This window comes from Rutilus rutilus (genome assembly GCF_951802725.1).
Source record: "Rutilus rutilus genome assembly, chromosome: 14".
NCBI classification, from domain to species: domain Eukaryota; kingdom Metazoa; phylum Chordata; class Actinopteri; order Cypriniformes; family Leuciscidae; genus Rutilus; species Rutilus rutilus.
Genome location: NC_140219.1, coordinates 17,101,894 through 17,129,172, shown reverse-complemented (window position 1 = coordinate 17,129,172; position 27,279 = coordinate 17,101,894). Strand labels below are relative to the sequence as shown.

At 38.1% G+C, this 27,279-nt stretch overlaps 1 protein-coding gene across 2 annotated transcripts in view; it reads left to right on the top strand.

Moving 5' to 3' along the window:
- ebf1a (EBF transcription factor 1a) overlaps positions 1–27,279 on the top strand; it is a 125,082-nt gene that overhangs the window by 68,463 nt on the left and 29,340 nt on the right. For both annotated transcript variants that reach the window (XM_084429812.1, XM_084429813.1), the window contains exons 7-10: positions 15,295–15,376; positions 16,329–16,470; positions 23,246–23,376; positions 25,858–25,984. In XM_084429812.1, coding sequence (XP_084285938.1) covers positions 15,295–15,376; positions 16,329–16,470; positions 23,246–23,376; positions 25,858–25,984 — 482 coding nt within the window. The remainder of the gene's footprint in view (positions 1–15,294; positions 15,377–16,328; positions 16,471–23,245; positions 23,377–25,857; positions 25,985–27,279) is intronic.

The window sequence follows — 27,279 nt, the reverse complement described above, 5'->3', positions numbered from 1 at the left end:
CACGGTCCAGACTGGGAGCGAAGGCCTGGCTGTAGGTTATTAATGGGCCCCCTTCGTTGTGCCTCGGCCCCCGAGGCGTCTGCCTCCGTAGCTCCTGGCACGGGACACTGCCTCATAAATCTCCTTAAATAATACCGCGAGGCAGCTAGGGGAAAGGGGTCACTTCGGAAACAAGGCAGTCAGACTGAGATGAAGTGTCAGTGATGCATGGCCTGTGCCCCCAAATGCAGGTAACATTCCCCCCCAAACACACACACATAAAAAAAAAAAAACAAGTGGAGGAGGGTATCGAGATACAAAGCACGAGCTGGAACTATGAAAGAGATTTTATCAGTAAAACGAGGTATATATTTTTTGTGTAAAACTCCTCGAGAGACCCCAGAGATGCCGATGAGTCCCCCAAAATCACAGCTCCAGCAGCAGATGAAGGAGTTGTAGGTCGCAGCTAGTGGAGTGGCAGCTGAAAGCTGAACATGTGGTTTGAATTAACACCCTCCCCAGGGTTCAGCCCAACAGCGGGGGGAGGCAGGATCTGAGACTACCTTGTGATGATAGACACATCCGTCTGATTATTGTTCTTCTCTTGACACACATCACTTTCACATGCACTGTAGAGTTCCCACGCTTTTTTCTCCTTGTGCTTCAGAAGGTTTAGTGTACTCAAAATTTGGATATGATAATATTTCTTAGAAGATTATAGACCAGGGTCAGAATCTAACCAGTGCGCAGGGCAACAATGTCACCAAAAAATGAATCCAAAATGATTTTATCTGTTATAAAATAGCTGTTGTGATATATTTCAGAATATTCAGTTTGATTCTATTCAAATGGTTTATATCTGTTCAATATTATATATATATCAAGTTTACATGAGTTAAACAATATTTTTTTTTTTTTTTTTTCACAGCCGCCTTTGATTTGAGAATTCTGCTATTCTTTAAATTTGCTTTGGAAAAAATGTTTTCTACAAAATATATATTTTTTAAAACACACAAATAAATGGAATGGAATATTCCGGAATATTATATAGTGTTTAAAATTCTAATATTATGTATTTTTGTGCTTTCATATTTGTAAAATGTAAAATAATGATCATATTTTTTGTCTCGTACACCAGCTTATATTTACACTATAGTGTTCAAAAGTTTGGGGTCACTAAGAGAATGCTTTTCTTGAGCAAGGATGCATTAAATACTTTTACATTGTTAAAAAAAAAGTATCTATGTGAAATAAATAGTGTTCTTTTGAATATTCATCAAATAATCCTAAAAAAAAAATATTTATCAAGGTTTTCACAAAAATATTTAGCAGCACTTCTATTCTAAACATTGATAATAATAATAAATGTTTCATGAGCACTAAATCATCATATTAGAAGGATTTCTTTCTGAAGGATCATGTGACACTGACGACTGCAGTAATGATGCAATTACAGGAATACATTTTTTTTTTTTTAAATGTATCGAAATACAAAATTGTAAGACTATTTCACAATATTACTATTTTACTGTAGTTTTGATCAAATAAAATCAGCACTGGGACTTCTTTCAAAGACATTAAACTTTTGAGCAGTATGTATTTACTGCATGTCACAATTAAATTTAGTTTTTAAAATAAACCTGATAAAACCAAACACCAATGCTAGATAAATAGCAATGTTTTGACACGTATCGTCGGTTTTGATTTGAGAGTTTACTATCAGTACCTAACTTCTTCCTATAGCTGTTCTACTCTGAAACAGCCTTCAGTGTTGCGCTCCACTCAGGTTACGCAGCCCGTGCGCCGGAGCTTTGAGCACGAAGACGATTGTTATATATTAGTTTAATAAAGTCAGAGATAAATGAAGCCCCCCTGCCAAAGAGGACTGTGTTACACACTTCATGAACCAAATTAGTGTGGCAGCGCAACACGCCGGCACGCCGCTTTTGTTCTGGAGATGATCTGCATAGCGGAGCTCATTTCTCAGACAGATAAATCTGACGGCAAGCCGTGACTTCCCCCCTGAAGTAAATATTGTAAATAATGAAAGGGCCTGCCAGCAGTGCTTGAGGAATGACTTCATCCCAAGCTATTTATACAGACTGTCAGAGGGGAACAAAAAAGGAACTGGGCAGGGAAGAGAAGAGAATGGAAACTCCATCTGATTGGATAAAGAAACAGACTGGCTAATGCCTTCTGGGTAATAGAGATGGAGCACCACTTGAGCGTTGTGTATGTGTGGTTGGGAGGGAGGGAAGCTTTTAATTGAGAGGTGAGAAGGATGGATCCCACAGGTTAACTCCATTCTTCAAGGGCCATTAATATGGATCAGATAAGGTTTTTAGTGCACTGCACCTTCAGTGACACACAACATGCTCTATTAATCCTATTGATGTTGTGGATTTGCTGGATGATTATAGTCGAGTTTATCATATTCTGTTGTTAATACGCCTATGGTTAATATGTAAAATAGATGCAAGTTATCAAGAACCTTTGTTCTCAGGTCACAGCTGAGAGTCAAATACTAAAGGGCACGAGGGCCACTTAAGGGACGGCCTGAAACTTCCACCTCTCCCTAGACGAGCCTATTGTGAGTCTAAAGCCCCTTTCACACAGCAATCCCGGTAAATTACCTTAAAGTTGCCAGAATGACTTTACCAGTAAATACGCAAATATGCTGTTCACACATGCAACACCGTTCAGGGGTGCGTTTCCGTACAACTATATAGCTCGCTGCTTAACTACCATAGTAAGATACATCGATGGAGAAATCAACTAGCTAGTCACGACTGTTTCCCGAAACCGTATGTTGCAAAGTATCGTTCAACCACGTTGGTTTATGACGTCTCGCATGCCACGCGGTGGACTAACTTATTTTAATTAATCTGTTTGAGATCGAATTAACGCTAGATTTTGTCATATAAGCTACAGACATGGCATCTGAAGACCATTTCAAATTTTTCTCAGTTATTTTGCTTTATTACCAGACTCAATATTTGGCTCGTTCTTACATAGTAGAGCACGTTCGCACATGCGCAGTCTTCAAAAACGGTGCTTTAAATCTCTTGACAAACTTAAAGACGTAAATTACATTTGTATGTATTCTAAATAAATAACACGGGTTGTACTGAATGTCAGCTTGCTTATTTTGCTAAAGATAAGGATTTATTCAGTCTACATCTCATGTAAACTAGAAACTATGCTTCTAACCACAGCTCGAGAGCTGTCGTTCCAACCACACAAGTTTGCGATGCTGTTTGCGAACGTTCGTTGGAACGATGGTTTCGGGAAACACCAAATCGTTGAACTATGCTGATAACGACGGAAATTGCGACCATAGTTGGCTAACGATGCTTTCGGGAAACGCACCCCTGGCTGTTTACCGGTAAGAGACCATTCACACATCAGCTCCAAAATACCGGCAAATTCTGTGATGTCAGTCATCGGAAGTAATCTTTAAACGGCGCGCTGTTCTCTTCAGCCGTCCGCATGAGGAGAAGCGCTTTAGTTTCACTGTCTGTTCATTTTGACAACATTTTTTGATGTCTGAGTGAAAGGCATAAGGGGATCAAACAGAACGCGTTTTTGCTCTTGAAAACACGAGACGCACATAATAGTATCTAACTGCAGAGCCGCAACACTGATGAATGGAAAAGGAGGCTGGGTCTCGAGCGCAACACGTTGAAAAAAACTGTGAGACGGCGCAATGGTCAAAGATGATCATTTTGCGCATATTTAAATGGAAAACCTATTAAAAAATCTTACTGTAAACAGCGCTGAGTAGTCACGTCATCTCCATAAGAACTTTATGATCGGCTCAAAGCAGACTTCTTACGTCAGCACATTCTGACCTCCTACGTGATCATACCGGTAATCTTCATTCCGCGTTCACAAAGCACATTACTGGTAATTTACTGGTAATCTTACAACTTCCCTTACTGGTAAATTGCTGGAACCAATTTACCGGTGTTTTTAAAAGGTCCTGTTCACACATGATCTCTTACTGGAAATTTACCAGACTGTACAGTATGTGTGAATGGGGCTTAAGATTCAAGAGCTGCCCTGCTCATATGATTATCGGAGGAGTTACACTACCATTCTTGGTAAGATTTTTTTGAAAGAAGTATCTTATGTTTAGTAAGAAATGCAGTAAACATTATGTAATATTGCAATTTTAAAATGACTCTTTTCTATTTTAATACATTTCGAAATGTAACTTATTCCTGTGATGCAAAGCTGAAATTCCAGCAGCCATTACTCCAGTCTTCAGAGTCACATGATCTTTCAGAAATCATTCTAATATGCTGATCAAGAAACTTTTCTATGTTTTTTTTTTTCTTTTTTTTCAGGATTCTTTGAGGAATATAAAGTTTGAAGTGGAAATCTTTTGTAACATTATAAATGTCTGTTCTGTCACTTTTGGACATTTTAATGCATCTGTTAGCGCTTTGAGTCTAAGAAAAGCGCGTTAGAAATAAAATGTATTATTATTATTATTATTATTATTATTATTATTATTATCTTTTCTGAATAAACAATAAATTTCATTAAAAAAAAAAATCCCTGCAGTTACCTATGGAAGTGTGCTTTTGAATACTTTATGGAAGCTGCAAATTTCTCACAATTGTGACTGTATATCTCACAAAATGACTTCATATCTCACAATTGTGCCTTAATTTCTTATTTTAAACCTTATCTCAAAATTACCTTATTTATTTTTATATTTTTTTACTCCAAGGCTGGAACAGGCTTCCATCTGCTTATCCCAAACGTGTAGCTTTCTTAAATATCATTGTAAACCCAGTAATCCCATTATTTTCATTATTCCTACATTATTTTCCAATCCAACATTTTTTTTTCTACAGCTGATTATAGTTGCATTTGTGTCTTTTGAAAGTTTCTTTTAACCAGGCCAACTTGTCTAAAGTGTATTTTAAACTGTAATATCACCAGACTCATTTGGTTTCCTCATTTAGTAGCTATTTAGGAAGTGTTTCATGTTCTTATAATTAGAGCTCTTGTCTCTCGGCTCCTTCTGGCCCATCCTCTCTCCGCTCTGTAGTTTTATCTTGACGAGGCTTGTACCACAGATCAAAAAAAATGTCCCAATGAGGATGCCATACTGCTGCAATTACCAAGATGTTTATTATATCTAATGTAATAATTTTGGTCGCTACAGGGATTATTTTAAAGTTATTACCACTTTGATGTTAGCGCTTTTCTCAGGTTGTGATTGTGTGTTTAATTGTAACAAAGTGACACATAAACCCCATCTTAATTTAATGAAAGCGAGAAAGTGAGATTATTAAAATATGACTGCATCGGCAGCCCGGCTGTGTAATTATTTTGGTAAATTTGTGCTGGGAGGCATGATAGGGCAAACTGTACTCATTTGCAGGAGGCTAATTTAATAAAGCTCAACCCTCTTTATATGAAGGTTGAATGTTTTCCTGTTTAACCCAATTGAAAACCACACCAATTTGCTGTACTAATATTTCCAGCACTATCGGGCTAATGATGCTAACTCCAAACAGCCCGGAACCAGTAATTAACGGAGATGCTAATGAAAAGGTGGCGGCACCTTCAGCACGCTACTGCGGACACTATCTATCTCGGACTAGTGAAAAATTTCTCCTCTTATCTTGCAGCCCATAATCCTCCTCTTCTAATTAGCCACTTCGTTCAAGCAGAATGGAGAATCACAACTTTCATCCCTCCTTTTCCGGAGAGATTGAGAGAGCAGGGTTCAACCCAAAGAGACTAGCGAGAAGGAGAGAAACGCTGTCGGTAGGAGGAGGAGGAGGAGGAGGAGGAGGGGAGAGACTGCAGTGTATGTTACACTCTGCTGGTCACCTGTCAGCTGTCAGAGCAATTACAGCACCTCCTAGTGTTAAATGTTTAAAGTGCGCATTAGCATGTAGCACAGTGGCATCCTGTCCCTGTGATCCTGCGAGTCTGGCACTCGGCGACAGCCCCTATGCTGCCACAAATCGCTGCAGACAGTGCGCTGTTAAAATCAATATGCTGCAGTTTTGTAGTCCTTCCGTCTGACTGCGCGCCGTTGACTAATATAATGTAAATAATAAATTATCAGGAGCAGATTACCAGGCTGCGGAGACACTCCACCTCGCAGTCACCCGCTCAAGAGCACTAATAGGGTCACACATCCCACTTTTGCGCATCTTTTTCTCCTGCTCAGGCTTTTGAATACACTACACGCTTAAAAATAAAGTTTTTTTTAAAAATATTTTTTTTTTTGCAGCAATACTATAGTAAAACCATTTTGGGTTCCCCAGGTCATGTAAACCATTCTTTTCAGAACCATTTTTTTTCTTAGTGTGAAGAACATTTTGATAATCAGAAGAACCCTTTTCCACTCTGAAGAACCTTTTATGTAATGTAAAGGTTCTAATAAAGAATCTTTGTTTTTAAGAGTGTACACAACACCTACGATCAAGAAAACAGAATAGATTTGTGCAGGTATGACGTCAGAACCCAGAAGACTAATTCGTCGCTGGTTCTTTCGAGATTTTCTTATGGGGTTTTATCATTTATATATTTTTTTCGATTAATGTTTCAAATAAAGCCTGTGGTAAACATAACTTGATACTTTGACATTTTGTTCTACAACGTAAATTTAAAACTAAATTTAAAACTTAAAAAAAAGAAATTTAAAGGTTCTCACGTCGTACCATGATTAATTAGCGATACATTGAATAAACTGGCATAATTAACAGTTAAATACATTTATTTTGAAAGCAGAGAGTCTGAGTTTGTCTTTAAATTTTCCCCGTGGCATTTTACATCTGCACCTGGACCCCCTTTGTTGTGGGTTAAAAGAGCGATTAGGTTTTAGTGGGACACGCCGGATGATAGGAGACGTAGGCAGGGAGCGAGTGAGTTCTAATTAGGTCAGTGGAAGAGAAAGGCAGCGCACTCGTTCTCCGTGAAAAGGTCCCTCTGTCCTTTGCGTCCTATCTGCGGGTGACTGGATAAGACAGGTGAAGGCAAGTAGAAGTGGTAGCTGTCAATACGCCTCCCTCGCTCCCCTTTCCTCTGATGCCATGAATTATTTGTGAGAGCAGGCGATGACAAAAGGATGTCGCTCGCTCTCAAAGTCTCACCTGCTGTCCCGTCACACCCACATAGAGTTGATTCCATCAGACATACGAGGGGGAACAGAGTCCCTCCTTTAGATTTCTCTCTGCTCTGCTCTTTTCTCTAACATCATTTCTATATCAAAGCACTGTAAACGAGTGCCGTCCCGCTCTCGCTGGACTATAAGAGCTTCTCCTCTTCCATGCTATACATTTCCATCTTTCATAGACTAGTCCTATGCTTTTTGCTAATTAATTCTGTTTATTTATTTTTTTATTCCAGAATGGGCCAAATAATCTTAAAAATTAAATCATGGCAAAGCCTTAAACAATAATTAGCATAGAGGCAATAGCGTAAATTTTAAATAAAAAAACAAAACCTGTAAATTTTTAGAGATGCACTACTGTATAGATGGCTAAACATGCACTAAAAGCCACAGAACTACTATAATGATTTCATGGGATTTCATATTATTTGGCTGGCAAGAAATATTCAACAAGTATTTAGATGGTAACACTTAGCACAACGCAATGTATTACAATTATTTAATCGCAATAGCTTGAAATAACTTAAAATTACTATAAATAATACAATGAATAATAAAAATACCCGTCTATTAATCTAAAAATTGTTAATTTATACATGTAGTAATACATTTTGAATAAAATTAATCAGCAATAAAACAATAATCAACAATAATCAAAAATACTATACATTCATAAATTAATTTAACCTAAATGCTGTTAAAAAATATATTGAAAATGTCATTGTTAGTTCATGATATCTACTGCAATAATTCATTATAATTACGAATTGAACCTTATTGTTGTGAAGTGTTCTCATTACATAAGGCCATGCCTGTGCAAAATTATATAAAATAATAATTTATGGCTAAAAAGTAAGCTTTACTTACACAAAGATATCAGAAAAGAATGTGATGTACTGTATCTGTTTTGAATCGAAAATCTATATTTTTGTGATCATCAGATTCAAAACAATATTCCTTTGAGGTTAATCTGACCGGATCCTTCTTTTCCGGTGTTTTTTTTTTTAGGGAATATAGGGATGTGTGAGTAGCTAAGTATTACTCGGGCCAGTTTGTTGGAGCCCTTGGCAGTGAGTAACAGTGTGTTTTAAAGCTCCAGTCTTCACACAAAAAGCAGGCGGTCTAATGATCCCACTGGCTGCTGACCCTCAGGCCTGCGCTGTCCCTCCACCACCCCTCCATTTCACTCCCTTCCTCCCTCCATCCATCCCTCCCTTCCTTCATCCCTGCCACATCTGCTGCCTCTCGCCAAAGGAAAAAAAAATCAATCTCTCCATCATGAATTATTGAGGTGTTTGCCTACAGCCTCTGAAATATACAGGAGGGTGGTCTCTCTCTCTGTGTGTCTCTTTCCTGCTCTCCCTTTCTCTCTTTTCTTGTAAATTTAGTTTAAGATTTGTAAATTATGCACAACAGAATGAATTGAATATACTTTCAACCTTTGATGCTTTATTTGTGCAGTTCACATTGCGTTGAATTTATTGTGTGGGATCTTGTATTTCCCTCTGAGCGGTGCAATTAATTTGTGCCTTATGTACACGGCCAATGCACAGAGGCTGTTTACAGAAAATATGTCTATTTGTCCATAGCTTTCTGTATGATTAGCTAAAACTAGGGTCATTTGTGCTGAATTAGTCAATTATATCCATTAAGCCAGAGACGGAAGGGTTTAATGTGTAAATCTCAGCATAAAATATATGAAACAGCTGCAAACTGGCAGTAGGAGCAGTTATTTCCACTTCGACTCTCAAAACCCTCCCCTAATGAACTGAAGTTGAAGTTATTACATCATCGCCTGCTGTCCTACTGCTGGTCTGCTCTCTCACACACCTCCACTGACACTTGTAAACAATAGCTTTAGCTGTAATGATTACATTAAATCAGGCAGTTGTCATATGACAATCATTATCCCTCCTCCAGTGGCAGCACTTGATTGACAGCTCCCCAAAACCCATGTGTGGTGGCTGCACATCATTGCCTGGCTTCAGCTATCAATTACAGGCTTGGATTTGAAGCATTTATTATGTAAAATAATTCTCCCATCTACACTGCACTCGTCTCTTGGGTCTGGTCCCGCTGTCTGATGTGAAATTTCTCTCCTCGCTCTCCTCTTTCACGTTCATTGTCTCTCGCTTACTCTTTCTGTCTCACTCAACTCTTTATTGTTATTTCGTAAAGGTTGCGTCTTCCATTCTTTGCTCTTAAATCGACACAGCCCAGGTAGTAATGAAATAAGACTCCAATTGATTGTCAAAGGGAGCAAATGCAGCAATTCAAAATGGTTAATGCTCAGGAGCTTCATCATAGTGAGAAGAACAGGCCTCATTAATTGTACCCTCTCTGGAGCGGAGTACAATTTACTATGATCCTTCAAAGGAATTTTTTTAATGTTTAGCTGACCAATACAGAGTCATCTTGGACTTGCCCTGACAACTAGTGGCATTGATACAGCATAATGCAAATGCAATGCCATGTGATGCTATTGTAGAAATTGCTATTCTCAGTCAGCCGTGACTCATTTATTCCACTAGAGGAGGATTAACCATATGAAGCAAATGCTATTTGGTTGGTCACGCGATCTAAAAACGTAACTTTTTTGTGTCTTCATCTCATATATCCATATTACTGTATATACACTACCTTTCAAACGTTTGGGTTCGGTAAGACTTTTTTTAAAATGTTTTTGAAAGAAGTATCTTATGCCCACCAATTTCGATTAATTTAGTGCATCCTTGCTGAATAAAATATAACAACAATCTATCTGACCCCAAAGTTATGACCAGTGACAGATTCGATTTTTTTTTTGTTTTTTTATAAATAACATTCTGTGTACCAAAACAGTCCACACACATTCACCAAAATAGGACTAAAAATAAATAATGCTAAAAAAAACACTCGAGACTCGATTCACTGTAGACAATGCAAGACAGAGAGTGCAAATTCTTCTGCTATGATGTTATGATAAGAGAATTCTCTTTGCTCGCTCGCAGTTTCTTCTTTCTCTCTCTCTCTTTCTGAAATAGTTCTTCGGTTGCATTTGGCACCAAACTCGCAGGCCAGTGCAGAAATCCAGCCATAATAAATGGAGGGAGGAGGGAAAAATAAGACATCTGAAAGACCAGCTAAGCAAGCCGGTGATATTTCTTCCTTTTTTTTTTTTTTTTTTTTTTTTGCCTGGGACAGATCTTTTGGAGATACGTATTGTAAGCAATTTTAGAGCTGTCAGCACAACATGCCTACTGGTCTCAGCTTGCCTGAAGGCGGAGAAAGGGGAAGGTTAGACTTCTTGTAGCTGTCAGATTGTTCTACTCTACGTTATTATTATTTTATTTGGAGTATCTGGTCTTGAAGGAATTACGAGAAAATTCCGAGTACATTCAGGAGGGAGGCTAACTGATGCACGTGTATTTTTTCAAAGCATGAGCAATATGATTTTCTAAAGGGGGGCTAAAAGAGAGATAGGCTGAAACGGACAGCGAGTTACAGGGCCGCCTGGCTTTAGCGCTGCCGCTCAAAAGATTAGCCTATCACTCGTCAACATGGTGTCGCCTTACTCAATTAGCCACAACTCAAACTCTGTGTTTTAAACAACTGCAACATTCCTATCGTGCCCACATAGAAGAGGTAATGGAGAGCTGCCTTGAGAGGACATCTGCCCCTGGTCCCATTAAGACAGCCCATGCTGCTGTCTCACCGAGGCATTCTGGGAGACTGGAATGAAGATAAGATGGTGTAAGGTGAGGAGAGAGCGGATGAAGAGAGATATCATGCCATACCGAATGGCACTTTGAGTGTTGCTCTATGGCAAGAACTGGCATTGACTGTGTCTCCCAGAAATGGGCACATTTATATTCTCTTTCTCTGAGTCTCCCCCTCTCACACTCTTATGGTCTGCGTTAGCCTTCATAAAATATTCATGTTGGTTGTGCTCAGTGCCATAATTGCCATCTCAGCCTCTGAATAATTGATGGCCGGTGCCGTTGACTTGGTCTCATTTACTGAGAGTGTGGGTAATACCATACTCGCACATGCCACATGCTTTTATGCCATGCTGCCGCAGTTAGTGCTGACTCCAGATCGGCCGTTCTCTCTGTACGTCACTATCATTCAATTGAAACCACCCTCACAGCTACAGTCAAATGCATTTAAATCAATAGTGCTAGTAACTTGGGCTACAAGTATCATTGCAAACACGGGGGGCAATTTGATTTCATTTGATGTGCTTTTTAGGAGCAAATCAAACTCGATGAGGGGCAGCAGAAATTTTCACAAACGCTTTTCTGTTTATTAAAGTGCATTTTTCTCTGATCATCGCACTTTGAGTGGGTGTCTGATTGTAAAGACCACTTTCTGTGTGGATGTTTTGTAACTATTTAATTTGACGACTAGCAAAACCGGGTTCGTTTTTGTGAATCGTTCCTCTGATGAGATTTGAGGAGAACAACACAGAAGGTTTAACGGCTGAGTGTCCGAGTCAGGCGAATCTGCAGGAGAGTTAATTAATGGGCCAGAGCTGAGCGGACAGATGTGACCCCTTGACAGTCTGAGGTCAAAGGTCAATTTGTTGAGGATTACATTAACCCTGCCTACACCAACCCCATCAGTGCTCGACTTCTGCTTTAATTCATTGCTCTCCTTCCTCCTCTCTTTAAGTCAACTTCGTTGGGTATTCGACCGTCTCTGTTCAGTCTAAAGGGCACTGCAAAATGCATAGGGAACAATATTACATCAATACATCACGGAGACATACAGTTTCCCAGAAGTCACTGCACATCAACTGAATACCACAAAAAAATGTTTGATAAAAATAAACAGGGAAAAGCTAATTCCTTGCAGCTGCTCATGGGTATAAAACACATAAGTGATCATTGCCATTATCATGGCCATGGGCCAAGAAACAAATAAGAATTATTTTCATATTATACAGCACAGCCATCATTTATCATTACATTTTGTCTTTTTGATTATGAGGAATGATATGAATTTAAATAAATAAAAATTAAAACATTTTATTTTAAAAGAATATTAAGTAAAAAAAGAAATGTTTCTTGAGCAGCAAATCAGCATATTAGAAAGATTTCTGAAGTTTCATGTGACTGAAAATTAAGCTTTACCATCACAGAAATAAATATTAAAACCCCTGTGTAGTTGAGCAATAAACACTGCGTGGGATTTTGTGAATCAGAGAGTGAATCTTCCACCATCATCTGTATTCTTTCCATCTCAGTTACACTTTCATTAGCATCCGCTCTGATGTGTCTAAAAGTAAAATGTAAGAGTTATTAAGCAGAGCAGTAAGTATGACAGGTCAGGCTCTGACTCAAACTCGTCCTACCCATCAGACATTTGGAGCGTTGCCCTCTTCCTCACGCTGACTGTGGTAATAGCCCTCTCTAATTGAAGTGCTCTTAGTCGTGCCATTTGCAATGCACCGTCCAATCTCTTCTAAAAGCATAAGGTCCCTGTCCGAAGTGCCCTACAGAGGGGACAGTAAGCACTTTATTAAACATTACACGTGTGATTACATGTACCCTCCCTGTTCGGCAGACATCGTAGTACTCTTGCTAATGCTAATGGAGCTACGGGGTCAACAAAGTCAAACTATATACACATTACACATGTGGATGAGGGCTCTAAAAACTATGAGTGAGTGTTTATGTGAACGTGGCGTGCGGTTAGGAGACCAGAAGGACAAATCTGTGGAGCGGAGGGAAAGAAAGACAAAGGATGTCTTCCTAAAGTGAGGGCACCCAGGGTTTTGCTGGGGATTTAGGAGGACTATGAGAGCGTGATGTCATCGATGAGGTTAAGCCCGGACTTATCTCCACACAAAGCAGGAAAGAGAGAAAGAGAAGGAAAGCGAGAGCGTGGAAGAATAAGGGACAGGTCAGGAGAGCTCAGACAGGGTCAGTGGCAGAGGAAATCAGCGGGGAAGAAGCCACGGCTTAGGGTTCTTAAATGATATTATAGACGAGGTCTGTAGCGCTAATCTGTTTACCCAAACAACAATGGATAACACACACACAAACATGTTTTTATCAATGCACCCACTGAGCTGCAAATGCTAGATCTGATCTATATATGTCATCATATTTTTGTTCCATATATTTACAAATTACATACAAACCCACAGTTGTCAACATTTGAAGTGGATCAAAACCTTTCATCAAAGTTATACATGAATTTTTAACAATACTCTTTCTTGTCTTAGGACAACTTTGATGAACTTTTTTGATCCACTTCAAATGTTGACTACTGTATATATATGTATATATATATATACACAGTATATAATCATATGCATATGCATTTTCCATCTGACATGCTATAGGCACAAAGGCTTGAAAGTGGGATGAATGGCTTGGCGCACATGGATGTGTAATGTTGTAGATGTTAGAGGGGTGACACAAACAATAGATTAAAGAGCAAAGGATGAGACATGGACCGCTTATCCTAGACGAATCCCAGCCAGTGCACACAGACTATGCATCTTACATTCCTTCATTGCTAACAAGTCAGCTGCACTCACACACACACACACACACGTACATTTGTTTTCTGTCATTGTGGGGCTTTCCACTGACTTTTATTGTTTTTATATAAGCTACTACTGACTAGCCTTAACCCAAAATCTAACCGCACCCCTAAGACAATCAAACTTTATGAAAAAAACTTTAGATGTATATATGTATGCATTTATTTAAAAAGAAACAAAAAAGATTCTACACATGCACATACATTTTACTAGAGTACATTTATTGAGTATTTATAGAGTACAGTATTTAGCGATACTTCTCAGAAAAATTGTCACTAGAAGTGAGCTAAATCTGACAACCTCCATTGGGGGACATTGATTGTAAAAATATATATTTAAATTAAAAAAAAAAATTATTATAAAAATTCAATGGCTAGACGTGCATTTGGGCTAGTCTGTAGTATTTATAATTAGCTGTACACTAGCCTTCAAAAGTTTGGGTCGGTATTAGGTAATAATTTTTTATTTCTTTGAAAGAAGTCTATTATGCTCACCATTTTATTTGAATTATTATTATTATTTTATTTTTTTAAGTCTGTAGCTATGTAAAAATATTTACTGTCACTTTTGATCAATATAATGCATCCTTTTGAGTAAAAGTATTGATTTAAACAGTAGTGTCTATAAAATCAATAGGAGTCAATCAATATGGTATTGTTAGTAAAAGTGTGTTGTTAAGTTTAAGATGATGGATATGTAGATCCAATAGTCACTACCCAAACAGGTTGTGGCACACAACTGTACTGTAACTTTGTGACCAGCAGACTACTGAAAGTAAGGGAAGGATTTCTGTTTGTGTGGGGTGTCAATGCGTCTGTGTAAGTAGTGACAAATATAATACAATGCAGAAGCAAATATAATAATAGTGGATAGATGCTGCAGACAGATGTGGGTTCTCAACTATACCAGTGCAGTGAACCAGAAAACCATAAATGAAGAAAAAAGAGAGATACCCCACTGTGCTAATTAATATTGTAGATTTCAGACCGCAGAGAATGAGGGAAAACATGCTGAGTCACAGCCATACAAGATCTGACAAGCCCACTGGATTCAACATTAAAACACTGTTATTAAAATGCATAAACAATAAACACTTAGAAATCATTTGAGACACATTATTAATTTAATTGATACACAAATGCTCAGTAACATTCACAATATTGGATGTTGCCCTGGGAAGTTGAGCACAAGTACAGTGAGTAGATGCGTCTATCATCTTTATACATTTCTTAAAAATAGTTAATAAGGATTCAGAAATCATTCTACGATTGTTACCCTACAACTGGATTTGTCTCTGGTGAATATGGGTGCTCTTTGGAGTGATTTTGACTTTCTCCTGTTTTCTTCTTTTCACTCAGCTGACAGGCATGTTTCTGGCCTCATGACAGATGGTCTTCATTTCCTAGACCAGTGTTTTACTCATTGTAACTGTGTGAATATGTATGTAGCTATGACCTTAAGAATGCAGAGAGTAGGAGGATGCAGGCTAACTCCTCATAGCGGGGTGGCATATAACATAGCTCTAATGTGGTCAGTGTCAATACCACACAACCCTGCCATCTTTACCTCAGTCTCTGCACCAGTCTTGAACAAAATGGCCTTACCTTATAAATCCTCTTATTCTGTGTTTTCCCAGGTTCTTCCTGAAATTCTTTCTCAAATGCAACCAGAACTGCCTAAAGAATGCAGGCAACCCACGAGACATGCGGCGCTTTCAGGTAGGACCACGTCCTTTCTGCTCACACTTCCAAACTAAAGTGACAAAATTGCAATTTTAGTCATGTATGTGACTGGACAAGTTACAATATAAAAACAGTCATTAATAACATTACAATCATTATCATAATAATGATTAATTAATTTATTATCTTAATGTTTAACAGATAAGTAATTCATATAGGAAATAGGACAATATATTTGAAATATTTGATTTTACTCTTAACCTACATTCTTAATTGAATTAATTACATGATATACTTAATCAAATAATCACAATAAATCACATTTATCAGTATTTTCAAAAAAAATCTTTCAAAGACATTACATTAGAAAAGTATTAAATAGATATTATAAAGAGTGGCTATACATATTATATATCAAATTATATTTTTTATTATAATTATACTATTAAATACTCTGAATTAACATATTCAATTGACCACTTACTATTTCACTAAAAATTTAGTAGTAATTTGAGGCCAAATAATGGTTTCTTAACAGATAAAATGTGAGTACTTGAGAACATATAAAGAAATACTGATGGAGAGTAGAGTGAGAAAAAAGAAGCTTTGAGCGAATGAAGTGGCTGCCCAGAACAGGGATAATGTAAGCGGTGTTTGCCAAGTCTCATCAAGCCTCTTCCTCTCTTGAGATTGAGAGACCTCTCAAAGCCTGAGAGCCATTTAAATCAAGAGGCTCCTCAGTTGCTGTGAGACACCTCTAGTCTATGACTTCAGCTCCGTGAGAGCTGTTAGCTGCTGTCATGGTTCCAGGCTCTCTGGTGAAATGTGCCTGTATGTCAATTTATCAGTCAGCGGTTACACGCGTACGGTGTGTTTGTGCTGCTCCAACACTTCAGCTGTTTGTTTGAGCTGCGTATTAATTTGTATACAAGGACAGAGTGTGTCTTTGTGGCTCAAGTGAAGTGCAGTCATTATTCGTCTTCTGCAGGTGGTGGTGTCTACGACGGTCAACGTGGACGGACACGTCCTGGCTGTGTCTGATAACATGTTTGTACACAATAACTCTAAACATGGACGTAGAGCTCGCAGGCTGGACCCGTCTGAAGGAACTCCGTCATACCTGGAACACGGTGAGCGTTTTGTTGAGAAATAAAAACACAAGTTTGTCATTTTTCACAATTAGAAAAATAGGGGGAAACAGAAGGAATAAAAGACAAAAGAGTTACACCTGCAATGTCTGTGTAATTCCCGTTGTAAAATCCTTCATTGTACTTTTCCCCACAACAAACTATTTCATTTGCACACAGCTAACGTCCCTAGCACATTCAGCAAAACTAAGCCGCTTTGTCCCACTCCATGTAGTTTCATGGTTTTGCTGCATAGGCGCACAGATGGTTGCCAATCATGGCTAGCACTGCCTTCTTCCTTTACATCAACTTAGACAGTTTAAAGCTGAATTGTGCCATTTCTACCCAACAAGTGTAAACAAATGGTATTGCAAAAATAGTGATTTCACTTTTTCTGAACCCTCCCCCATATTCAATTGGTCAGAAGAAAAGATTGTTCTGTCTGATTGGGACAAAAGAAGGATCTGAGCCTTACAGACCCATAATGTTCACACTTTCCAGGGAAATCAACCTACCAATGGCTTACTTTACAGTTGTCTCTAAAAGGTTTAAATATTGAACAAAATATTCACACTTTTAAAAAAAAAGTTAAACATCATTGCAGATATGGCCTAGTGGCAAACATGTTGAGCGGTGGTGCTTATGTGCTGCCGGGTCAGTCCCACTGAAGAACCCTTGAGTTTAATGCTTTGCAAATGGGAAAAATGGTAATACACTGCAAGAGATATTATAAAAAAATAAACATAAACATCTTATTATCCATTAGAAGTATGTAAATATCCTTAAAGGTTTCTTTCTAAAAAAGTGGCTACAGTAAGACAATGGATATGTTCTAGCCCATTGGAAAATTGCATCTTCTTCTTTTCAGAATAAACTGAAAGATATTTTGCAGATTTTACATTGAGGTCAGCTGTGTTTCAAACATTACTAAACTATTGACAATGGATCTTTTTTCCTGAAATTTTGCACTTTTTTTCTGCACTTGTAAGAATTTTCCTTTGCGGTATAACTGCAACCTTTTGTTGCAGATATTGTTTATATCTCTGTTAAAATTTCTTTGGATTTTTCCATTGGATTTCATTGGTTTACTGGATGATCGGTTAATTCACTGATTGACTATCAAACTTCTTTGGGAGCAGAAATAAAAGTTTGCCGGTTCGTTCGCATTTCAGCTCAGTTTTCTTTTGATCGAGCGCCTGCTGAAGTGATGATTGGATGTGCGCATACTTTGAATTGAAAGACAACTGTGACCATTCAATCAGGTCATAGTGACTCTGATTTAGCACCTCTGTGTCCCGCAGTCGTGTTAATGCCACTAACAAGTCATGCTGATGCCAGATACTGCTGGCGGTTTGAGCTAACCAGACATTCGTTTGAATAACAAACGGCATACCAACAGTAGCAGTGTAGCAAAGCACCCACAATCCACTAAGATATGCGCAGGCTAAGAAAAGAGCAGTGAACGCAGCATTCCCCAAGTGGCCTGTTCTCTTTAGGTTTGAGCATGTGTCTTACGAGATCTCTAAGTCTTAAGCACTGAGCATTTATTTTCTGAGCGACATGTGGCCTTATCTGCTGTCCTCCATCTCTTGCAGGTTATAGTGCGGCTCTCCTAAATCCGTCTAATAACATGTGGACATGATTTGAGCAATGATTTGATCCTCAGTCGCAAACAAATCCAATCATTTTCTCATTTATGTTTTGGATGACTCTAGAGAAGAACACATTTTTCACTTGGACTGTTTAACCTCCGTCTATGATGAAAAACTAAGGATTTGAATGATGATGATTTGATAATGATGATGCTGACGATTAAGTTCTCTCGATTCTCCTGGGGATGTCTTCAGTCTTTAAGCATAGTTTCCACTGCACTGAGAAAATAAAAAAAGTCCGTTTTCTAAAGCCTCAACATATTTGAAAAATTGTGGGATTTTTTTTTTTTTTTTCAAAAGAAAGGATATAAATCCTGAGACAGACAGGCTTATACTGTAATTCTTCATTATGTCTAATATAACACCCTGACGTGCACATATAGACATATTTTTCTTGGAGGGCAATGCAGAAACTCACTAAGTCAGAGCTTCAAAATTCAAGCTTCAATACAGAGTTCCTGTAATAACTAGATTCCACTTGAAATTGGAACACTTGTCGTTCACTGCAGTTCTACACATTCCAACCCCTTGTGTATGATCTTATTAAGTACTTAAGGCTAATTTTATAATACTTTTTGTTCCCAATAATAGCGTACTTTACCACATTTACCACATTTGACCATATTTAAATCCCCTCCACAGAATTCTGTTGATTTTTCCACAAAAATCAGCACGAAATTAGCAAAAATGGCCTGCTTACATCCCTTCACTCACCTCTGCTTGGCCACTCTTGTCTATTATTGTGTCAGTTTCAGAACATTTCCACTCCCCTCCAGCTAATGAGCCTGTTCTGTCAGACATGGTGTGCATGTGTGTTGATTGCTCTGGGCTGGGGAGACGAGGGTAAAGTGAGGGCACCAATACGTGAGGTCATATCACAAATGCACTGTGGTGGAAATAGATGTCTGCAGGGCTCGAGAATGCAAGTTTGTAGAAGAGAAAGCTATTGTGCCTGTATCTGAGATGTGTGTAAAAGTGAGCGCGCATACGCATGCATGCAGCGTAAGGGAACAGATGGCGGCAGAGGAGGCACCAAAGTTTAATCCTATCAGATGGATTCACATACCACCATCTGCTTAATCCATGCACAATTTCAGCACCCTGCAAAAGAGTCGTCTTAGGCCAAGATTACCATCACAGATTGCTTCAACATTCCTCTTCATCTCTCCTGGTTTATCACGCCGCCAAATTGCATTATGCCCAGCAGTCACCCACAACACAGCTCATACAAAAAAAAAAAGACTAGCTGGGGAAGTCCTCAAGGCCACAAAGTGGATTACTTCACTTATGAAAATTACAACATGGCTGGAACACAGAATATTTGTGACATCTTGGTTAGTCTAAGAGGATTTGATTTGTATATTTGGGGTTATTGAAATGCTTTAAAATCATGTTCCTTAATCTAAAACATGTAATTCCCTATTTAAATTGCAATATACCTTCAGAAAAACATTTAATATCACAAGGACTTTGTAAATCTGAATCCTGGAAGATAATGAAGTATTCCACAGATGCATCACCATACTGCACGTATGTTGCTGTTTTGAATATTATTAGCATTTCTATATTTAACATGGATATAAAAGTCTTTAACTTACACAAAAAGTGATTACACACTCATAAAATAGACATTCTGCTGTTGCTGTATAACATGTTTTATGATTAAATAAAAATGTAGACCGATAAAATGCAGAGATGAAAAAGAGGAAATATTCTATATCAAGTAGTATTACACAATAATCTTCCATACTATATGTGCTATTTAGTGCAAATGGATGTGTTCAAAATGCTGTTTAATGCTATTTGAGATCCTTATTGGTTTTGAACCAGATAAGTGTTTGCATAAATAAATAAATAAATATAAAGCTTCAATGTACAGTATTGTTCGAAAGTTTGGGGTCAGTAACATTTTTCTTTAAAGAAATAATTTCATTCAGCAAGGATGTATTAAAGTGACAGTAGACATTGACTAAGACATTGATAGTTACGAAATATTATATATATTTCAAATAAATGTTGGTCGTTTCTATTTATCAAAGAATTCTGAAAATAAATGTGTCACAGATTCCACAAAAAAATATTAAGCAGCACAAATGTTTTTTTGTTAGTTTTTTTTAAACTAAATGTTTTTTGAGCATCAAATCAGCATATTTGAATGATTTCTAAAGGGTCATGTGACACTAAGGACAGGAGTAATGATGCTGACAATTTTAAACTGTAATATTTTACAATATATCTGTTTTCACTGTATTTTTTATCAAATAAATGCAGCCTTGGAGTTCATAAGAGACTTATTTCAAAAACATTTTTATAATCTTAATGACCCCAAACTTTTGAACGGTAGTGTGCCTAGCTTCTTTTTATTAACAGCTTGTAGTGGAGCTAACTACTTTTTCAAAAGGGTAGCATGACTGTAGTTTAAATTAGATTACATTTTTCTTGATAGTTGAAACACCGTTCCCCAGACCATTTTCCCCTGCAGGTTCTCGATATCCCCCGCGATTATCTATGCTAGCTCTTCCCAAGGCATCGCCGATGGCTGACACACACCAGTTTGAGCTGTGCGAGTGAGGTCTACAGCCTCGTCTCATCTCAGTTCAGGTCCTATCAGCAGATCCGAGCGCTTTCTATGCGCAGGCCATCTGCCTCCACCGTTCGACTGCCTCACTTAGGTACACTATCACACGTGCGTTGAGTGTAGACCCCTACCCTCTCCCAGGGGTCCTGCCTGCAGTCAGAGCCGTGTGTAACGCTTGTTAAAGGATGTGTGCTTAGTCCCCCTACCAGAGTCACAGAGGACAACAGAGCCGCCCGTGACAGACTCTCCCGTTCTCTGCCTCCGACAGCTGCCTCAGAGGACCCTTACTTTTCCTTTTTTCCCTCCCTCATGTCTTTTCCTTCTATTTAAATTCAGCAGCAAATTGGAACAGCAGTAATTAGTCGGTTAAAGCGTCTTCAGTGAGACACCGAGCTTTAGAATCCGGTGCCAAAGTTCAACATGCTGAAATGAAATTTAAACTCATTAAGGTGTTGAATTTTTATGGCTGGCTGCTGTTTTCTCAGAGTGTCCCAGGGCGCCTGGCCTTTTGATCGACTGCTGTAAGGACTCCAGATTTCTCTGTGCCTGGCGAACTCCGGCGCTCATGACATTTGCACGAGTGTCATAAAACAAGCGCTCGCACCTGGCCCCCTCCCTCCCTGGGCACACATGGGGTCAGTGTAATATTTAATAAAGGTGTGTGTATAATCAAGCGGAATTAGCATTCGTGTTCTCCTACCACTGCCAGAGGGGAAGGAAGGAGGGGTTGAGGGAGGAGTGCTGCTATCGTACACTCATCACTGACTGATCTTTTCCAGTCTGACCCTCAGATTTCATTAATTATGTCCATGACTAAAACAAAGGCGGAGGGGAATAACGCCTTTCATAAGCAGAGCACCAGGGGGTCGGGTGTCCTGTCGCTCGGTTTTTTTCCTGCACTCAGTTTGGTCAACTGATTCTGAGTGTCTTTGGACCAGAATGCGTAAGTTGTGCGGAGTGAAAGTGGAGTGGCACGGTTTTGCCAGGAGTAAGGAGCAGGGTTTTCTCTTTCTCCAAACTTGCCAAACATACCATGTAAGAAAAATGTCTTTTCTTTCTGAAATTTGTGTGATGATATTGTAGAAACAATGTCAAAATGATAAAACAACAACAGAGTTTTGAGAATCACAACCTGGGTCAAACTGAATTTGAATACAATGACAATTTTATAAAAAATGCACCTTTTTGTCTACAATATGCAACTTAATTATTGTGTAATATTATTGTAGAAACAATGTTAAAGGGATAGTTTACCCAAAAAGACACTTACTCACCCTCAATTTGATCCAAACCTGAATGAGTTTCTTTCTTCTGCTGAACACAAAAGAAGATATTTTAAAGAATGTTGGTGACCAGATAGTTGACGGTAGCCATTGACTTCCATAGTAGGAAAAAAAGTACTATGAAAGTCCATAGTACACAAATGTTACACATTTATAATGTACATAATAATTTTGAGACTTGCTAAAGATTACATTTAACAATTTAATTTAATAAAAAATTGTAATATACTTTTTTAATTGAATAATGTTATTCAATATTTTTTTATAATTTTAAATTATTAAACAAGTTTTTTTAACAATTACCTAAGTGAACAATATATAATTGCAAAGGCCATCAAAATCTAATAATTGGGGGAAATGGCCATGCACAGTTAAAACATAATGATATCAAATTATATTAATGTATAATACAAATGATATGTTTATTATGTAAATTTATATAATCTCAATATCAGTATGGTAAACAGAGAAGAGAGTAACGAGATGGTAAAGAGAGACTACAGCTGAGCTGTAACAGTGCAGTTTTAAACTATGGAGTGGATTCGGAGCGGGCTTTCTCTCACCAGTGATTGGGGAATAGAAGCGGAGTGATTACAAAACACTGAGCAGGGTGGAGAAATAGCTGTTGCTCCACTCCACTCTCTGATTTAGAGTTGTGTTCCTCCATGTGACAATCTAAAGATCCCAAAACACAACTAGAGATGATCATGGTTAGGCTGCAGGAGATTTCCAGGAAACCACAGCAGTGAATCATGCTACTATACAGGGTAGATTGAGATAAATGATCGGTGAGCGAGCGCCATCTCTCATGCTCGCACCGCTGTCAGGAAGCATATGGGGACTGCGCAGAGGAATGGCCACAGTCTAATCATATGTGACGACTCTAATGAGTCAGTCACTTGTCATTAAGCTGTGCCTAAAGCTTCCTAATAGAGTGTGGCTCATAAATCTATTTGCCGGAATCAGGAAGAAATCAGTTGCACAGCTTTACTTTTATTTCCTAAGAATTTAGTCTGCGCATGAAATTGTCACAGGTGATGCACACGAGTGATGATGTGCTAGCTGCTTCCAGATGTTTATTCTGATGCTTCTTGACATTATTTTCATATAATCACTTTACAGGTGTCTTGATGTGTACACAGGCAAATACATATAGCCATAATTAATCTATATTTCATATGTCTTTTCAAGAAAACAAGCTGTTTATTGTATACGGTGAGCCACTGTTTCACTCATTTGTGCATATTCTTCTTTCTCTAAAACAGCTACTCCTTGCATTAAGGCCATCAGTCCCAGTGAAGGCTGGACGACAGGGGGTGCCACCGTCATCATCATTGGTGATAACTTTTTTGACGGCCTACAGGTCATCTTTGGCACCATGCTGGTCTGGAGTGAGGTTGGTTACTTTTCTATTTAATCCGTTCTGTACAATCACTTTAGTTGCAAAATCTGGCCAATTTTTTAATTTTTTTATAATTCATGCTCAACAGACAACAACAGAGATTTAAGAATCACAACTGAATTTGAATATGAAAGAAAATGACATTTTAAAATGCACCTTTTTACCTACAATAGTTATGCAACTTAATTATATAAAATATGTGCGATATGGAAGATGGATTCAAAAATCCACTTGGCTAACAAATCTGAGAAGGCACATGCCAGTCTGAAAGGACATAATGCTTCTGTTCTCAGCGCAGGCTGTCTGTTTTCCTGTCTGTCCATCTGTTTTGGTCTTTCACTCAGTTTCTGTGCTGCTTATGTAGAGAAGAGCTAGATAAAAGAGGTAATTCTATAAAAAGCCTCTCATTGACAATGCCATATTTATCTGAGAGGTGAGAAGAGCACTGCCTGGCATATGAAAGCCCAGCTAAGTGAGCAATGAAAGGGACAGTTTAAAGCCATGTAAAGCAGCACCAGTGCTGCTGGCTTTGAATATGACAGAGTATTTGCAGGGAAACTGAGCGCTCATGGCTGCTTTGTAGTGGCATGGCTCCTCTTCAAAGGGGATTGAGCACAGCTTCACAAACATTGTAAGCAGTCAAATCATAGTCTAATCAGAGAATAAAACAGTACTGTTTAATAGCTCAGCTAGTATGGTTGCAGGTAAACAGGGGTACCTTAAATGCACGCTTCAAACATTGTGAAGTTATACAGTAGACGTTATACAGTGTCAGAAAATGCAGATGCAAAAAAGGTGGACAGAATTTTGATTATGTAATGACTTGGACTGTCTGCACCTCCAGCTGACAAAAGCTTTAATCTCATTGGCTGGCGAGATTTGTGTCACCATATGGAACTAACAGAAAAGGTCGTCTCTGACTAGTACTGACCAATGACCTCTCATAACTGTCCTTCAGGATGGCATCAGTATTTTACATATATTAAAATGAGGAACATGAGGAATGAGAGGGAGAAAAAAAAAAACACTCCAGAAAGCTCTCAACATCCCAGAGGCTAAATATACTGTATAATCTATATTCAGAATAGAATACTTGCTTACTATTTACTGTATAATGCACAGCATGTACTGCATGCTGCCTAATGACCTCATTATGTGTGTGTGTGTGTGTGTGTGTGTGTGTGTGTGTGTGTGTGTGTGTGTGTGTGTGTGTGTGTGTGTGTGTGTGTGTGTGTGTGTGTGTATATATATATATATATATACACACTGCCATTCAAAAGTTTGTTTTTAAAAGTAGTCTCCTCTGCTCACCAAGGCTGTATTTATTTGATCCAAAAACAGTAAAATCTGTAATATTGTGAAATATTATAACAAAATTAAATAACTGTTTTCTATTTGAATACGTTTTAAAATGTACATATTGCCTGTGATGGCAAAGCTGAGTTTTCAGCATCATTACTCCAGTCTTCGGTGTCACATGATCCTTCAGAAATGATTATAATATACTGATTTGCTGATCAAGAAACATTTATTATTATTATCAATGTTAAAAACAGTCATCTGCACTTTTTTAGGATTGTTTGATGGATAGACAGTTCAAAAGAACAGCATTTATCTGAAATAAAAAACGTTTGTAACATTATACAGTACCGTTCAAAAGTTTGGGGTCAGTAAGATTTTTTGGGGGGGGAATTAAATAAATACTTTTATTCAACAAGGACGGACAAAAGTGACAGTAAAGACATTTATAATGTTACAAAAGCTTTCTATTTCAGATAAATGCTGTTCTTCTGAACTTTCTATTCATCAAAGAATCCTGAAAAAGCCATTTTTTCAACATTGATAATTATCAGAAATGTTTCTTGAGCAGCAAATCAGCATATTAGAATGATTTCTGAAGCACCATATGACAATAAAGACTAGAGTAATTATGCTGAAAATTCAGCTTTGCCATCACAGAAATAACTTGCATTTTTAAAATATATTAAAATAGAAAAAAATATTTTAAATTGTAATAATATTTCACAATCTTACTGTTTTTACTGTATTTTTGATTAAATAAATGCAGCCTGGGTAAGCAGAAGAGACTTCTTTCAAAAACATTAAAAAAAATCGTACAGATCCTAAACTTGAACAGCAGAGTACAGCATACATGCATAAATACATACACACTAAAAATGTTGCATAATAAGAATAGAGAATATACCACTATAAGAATAAGATGTTGTATTCTATTCTGAAAAAAGTCAGTATCCTAGTATCCTAGTATTAGGTCAGAGTTCATTTTTTCCTATTAACCCTCAGTGTGGGCCTGATTAATGAGATGATCCAATTCCAGAGATAGAATTTACCTTATCCTCTCATTGTTCATTGATCAAACTCTGTCTGAACATTTTGTTGTCTTATTTTAACCTATGTATTCTACTTCTTTTATTTTGACAGCAACAAAAAAACATTTCTTATTTTCTCTTTCAGCTCATAACCCCTCACGCCATTCGAGTTCAGACTCCTCCCAGACACATTCCCGGGGTTGTGGAGGTCACTCTGTCCTACAAGTCAAAGCAGTTCTGCAAAGGTACACCGGGCAGATTTATCTACACAGGTAAGGACAACATTTAAGCACCTTTACATTAACCGTATTCAGCCAGCAATGTACTTAACTGTTCTTGATTTCACATGTGGGTTGACTAACAGTCAGCCAGCGTTTCCTGTAGTGAGGAACCTATGCCATAGAGGAATCCTACTTATTTCCTGAGCACACATCTTAATACGAACGGCAATGCCTAGAACTCCAGGAACATCCTGCAGCCTTCGCAGATAAGGGAAATGTAGGACTTATCTTATGGAGGAAAGAGAGGTCACCTGTGAAATCTGCTGGCCCGAAAATTAGTTTACTGTACTCTCTACATATTGGGAGTTCAGCCAACAAGAAGTAATTAACTTCAGAGTTCCAGAAGTAAAGGAAGCGCATGATGGAAGTATATGATGGAATCAAATAGTAAAACAATGTGAAATCAGCAGAGGAAGAGGTGAAGAGTTTGTTTGCTGATCTTGCAGCTTTTTTTAGTTTAAATTTAGAGTTTGCAGTCAAAGTACAAGCGCAGCTTTTCTGAACGGTGTTAAAACGCTGAAGGGAGCGATGTTAAAGGCCTGTCTCATCAATAGGTTTAAACAGTGCACAGCTGTGGGTATTGTTGGCTCAGTTGGTGTCTATGTATATGCCTGTGCATTCGTGGGTGTGAATGAGTATGCTTGTTGGGTTTATGGCGCTGGACTTGGCTTCTTTTCATGGCCCATTCAGCGAGCACATGGGTAGGAATGGAGGGAGGGATTTAGACATTCGCACACAACCACACAAACACACGCACAGCCACACACGTCTCCGAAACAGAGGGCAGATGGTCACCCCCTTTTATGGCTGCACTTCTAGATGTGCCCCTTTTGCTAAAGCTTCAAGCTCAATAACCATCTAGAATGCTTTTGATTAGATGTGCAGGTTTTAATTCTCGCAGCGCTCAAATTCAGTTTGAAACTCAATGCTGATAATGACAAGAGACCGCAGACCGCAGACCTTTAATGTTGGCATGAAACGGAAATTGCCATAGTCGTTTCTTCTATATTGTGACATATATCCAAGTGAAACGGCTTCTGGAATAAGAACAAATTTAGGACTGAACTTGATTTTGTTCATCAGGAATTGATTGGATGATTGGATAATTGTCATTTGCTATTGCTGAGATCTCAGGTTGTCCTGCCCTCACAGCAGTAAACATGTCATCAGAGAATTGCATGCATTGTAGTAGGGAGAAGTTATTTTGATTAAAGATAAATCATTTATAATAAATACAATATTCCATACAAAATAAATTACATTTTGATTTCATTGTGACTTTAAAA